This window comes from Microtus ochrogaster, unplaced genomic scaffold, assembly GCF_000317375.1.
Source record: "Microtus ochrogaster isolate Prairie Vole_2 unplaced genomic scaffold, MicOch1.0 UNK85, whole genome shotgun sequence".
Lineage (NCBI taxonomy): Eukaryota > Metazoa > Chordata > Mammalia > Rodentia > Cricetidae > Microtus > Microtus ochrogaster.
In genome coordinates this window covers 724,382-726,630 of record NW_004949183.1, presented here as the reverse complement: position 1 = coordinate 726,630, position 2,249 = coordinate 724,382, and the positions used below count along the sequence as shown (strand labels likewise).

At 36.4% G+C, this 2,249-nt stretch overlaps 1 protein-coding gene across 4 annotated transcripts in view; it reads right to left on the bottom strand.

Moving 5' to 3' along the window:
- The window catches only part of F8 (coagulation factor VIII), a 155,386-nt gene that overhangs the window by 77,710 nt on the left and 75,427 nt on the right, over positions 1-2,249 (bottom strand). For all 4 annotated transcript variants that reach the window (XR_003376668.1, XM_026777787.1, XM_005370664.3 and 1 more), the window contains one exon: positions 816-969. Coding sequence is in view for 3 of the 4 variants with exons in the window: in XM_026777787.1 (XP_026633588.1) it covers positions 816-969 (154 nt within the window). In the remaining variant the exon portion in view is untranslated. The remainder of the gene's footprint in view (positions 1-815; positions 970-2,249) is intronic.

Here is a 2,249-nt window from a genome sequence, read left to right as displayed (position 1 = left end):
ATATATTACATATGGTATAATTTCCAATACATAAAGGGAAAAACCAGGCAACAGATGAGGAATATACATCAAAATGAAAATTATAGGATTATTTATCTCCTCAATTTTTATGTACTTTAATTTTTTCAGATGGCAGAACATATTATTTTTTCCAACTGGTGTACATGGTACTATGTTACAAAAGGGTATTTTCGTTCATGTACATATGAACATATTCCTCACACAGTCCTCTTCTATCTTCTCGTTCCTTTCCTCCTCTTTCCTATTGGTTACATTTGTTTCCATAGACCATGTGTGCCTAGCCTTTTTACACTGTAACATGATGTTATCTACTAATGATCACACTGAAGAATGGTACAACTGAGTTTCAAAAAATGCAAAAAAAACCCCTCTATAATGCTTTAAGTAAGTTTGTGATTTTGTGCTAGGACATGCTTATCTATATTTGGTTGTATGTGGGTTTGCAGGCTATAGGTTGAACCTAGACTAGTGGTTCTCAACCTTCTAATGCTGTGACCCTTTAATATAGTTCCTCATGCTGTGGTGACCCCCAACCATAAAATTAATTTTGTTGCTACTTTATAACTGTAATTTTGCTATAGTTATGAATAATAATGTGACTATCTATGTTTTATGATGGTCTTAGGGGACATGTGAAAGAGTAATTAGACTCCCCAAAGAGGTCTAGACCCACAGGTTGAGTACCACTGGCCTAGACAGTTTAACTTCTAAGTTCATGCCATTTGTATATATCATTTTTATAAACAGAAGCAAACCATAGAGAACTTTTTGTAATTCCATTGTCCTTAACTTACCATAATGTTGTCTTCAACTTCTGCCCTTATATAAGGCCCCAACAACCCCAAATGTTCATTTAGTTCTCCCCGGTATAAGGGTTGACTAAAGGAGCCATCAGTAAATTCTTGAAAAACTACTTTCTTGAACTGAGGTGCATTGCCACTTTGATCCCTGGAGAAAAAGCAGAAGAAAAGTATTACTTTGATGGGCCCATGAGAAAGGATCCCTCACACTTTTGCTTTCCTTGTATTTAAGATATGCTTGATAAAATTGGTGATAGATAATAAATGCAATGGTATAGGGAGGAAAGAAATAGAGATGAAAGAAAATTTTCACAGGCGAAGGAAGTAGCTCACTTAGTAGAGTGCTTGCCTAGCACGCAGGGAGCCCTGGCCTCCATTTCCAATGCAGCATAAACTGGGTATGATGGCTGTACCTCCACCACCTAGGAGGCTGAAGCAAAATAATCACTATAAAGTTTAAGCCAGCTTGAGCTACACAGAAAATTTGAGAACAGCCTTAGGGATCTGAGACCCTTTTAGAAGAAAAAAATAATCTTCAGGTTTCTAGTTTGAAAAAATAAATGCATAGTGATTCACTTTTTCAAGATGGATAATCTTGAGGGGTAGATTTGGTTTTGGTTATTCAACACTATGTGAACTAAATTGGCAAATGTCAAAAATCTAGAGGTAAGCAGTTCACAAAACTTCTATTTCCTGATTTTATTAGATAGCTAAGAAATAATTTTCATGGTTGTGTGGTTTGAAAATAAATGACACCTTAAGAAAGTGGCACTAATAGGTGTGACCTTGTTGGAATAGGTCTGCCCTTATAGGAGGAAGTAAGTTACTCTTGGGGTGGGCTTTGAGGTTGTATATATGTTTAAGGTATGCCCAGTGTTATAGTTAACTTTTTGTTGCCTGCAGAACAAGATGCAGAACTCTCAGTTTCTTCTCAAGCACCTTGCCTGTATGCATAACACCATGATAATAATAGACTAAACTTCTGAACCTGTAAGCTAGCGTCAACTAAATATTTTCTTTTATAAAGTTGCCATGGTCATGGTGTTTCTTCACAGCAACTGAAACCCTAACCAAAATAATGGCTAACCATTCCATCTCCTTTGAAATGCTTTCTTAGGACTTTCCTAGTATGTAAGTCCACTAAAAGGAGGATTTTTGTGTATTTTGTCTATTGCTTCATTCCAGTAGTTGGGACAGTATCTAATACAAGGCACATACAATCTACTGTGGAATGTTGAATAAATGTAGGCCTTAAAAACATAACTCAGGAAATTCTGGATCAACCTACCCCTAGATCCAGCAATACCACTCTTGGGAATATACCCAAGAGATGCCCTATCATATGACAAAAGCATTTGTTCAACTATGTTCATAGCAGTATTATTTGTAATAGCCAGAACCTGGAAACAACCTAGATGTCCTTCAATG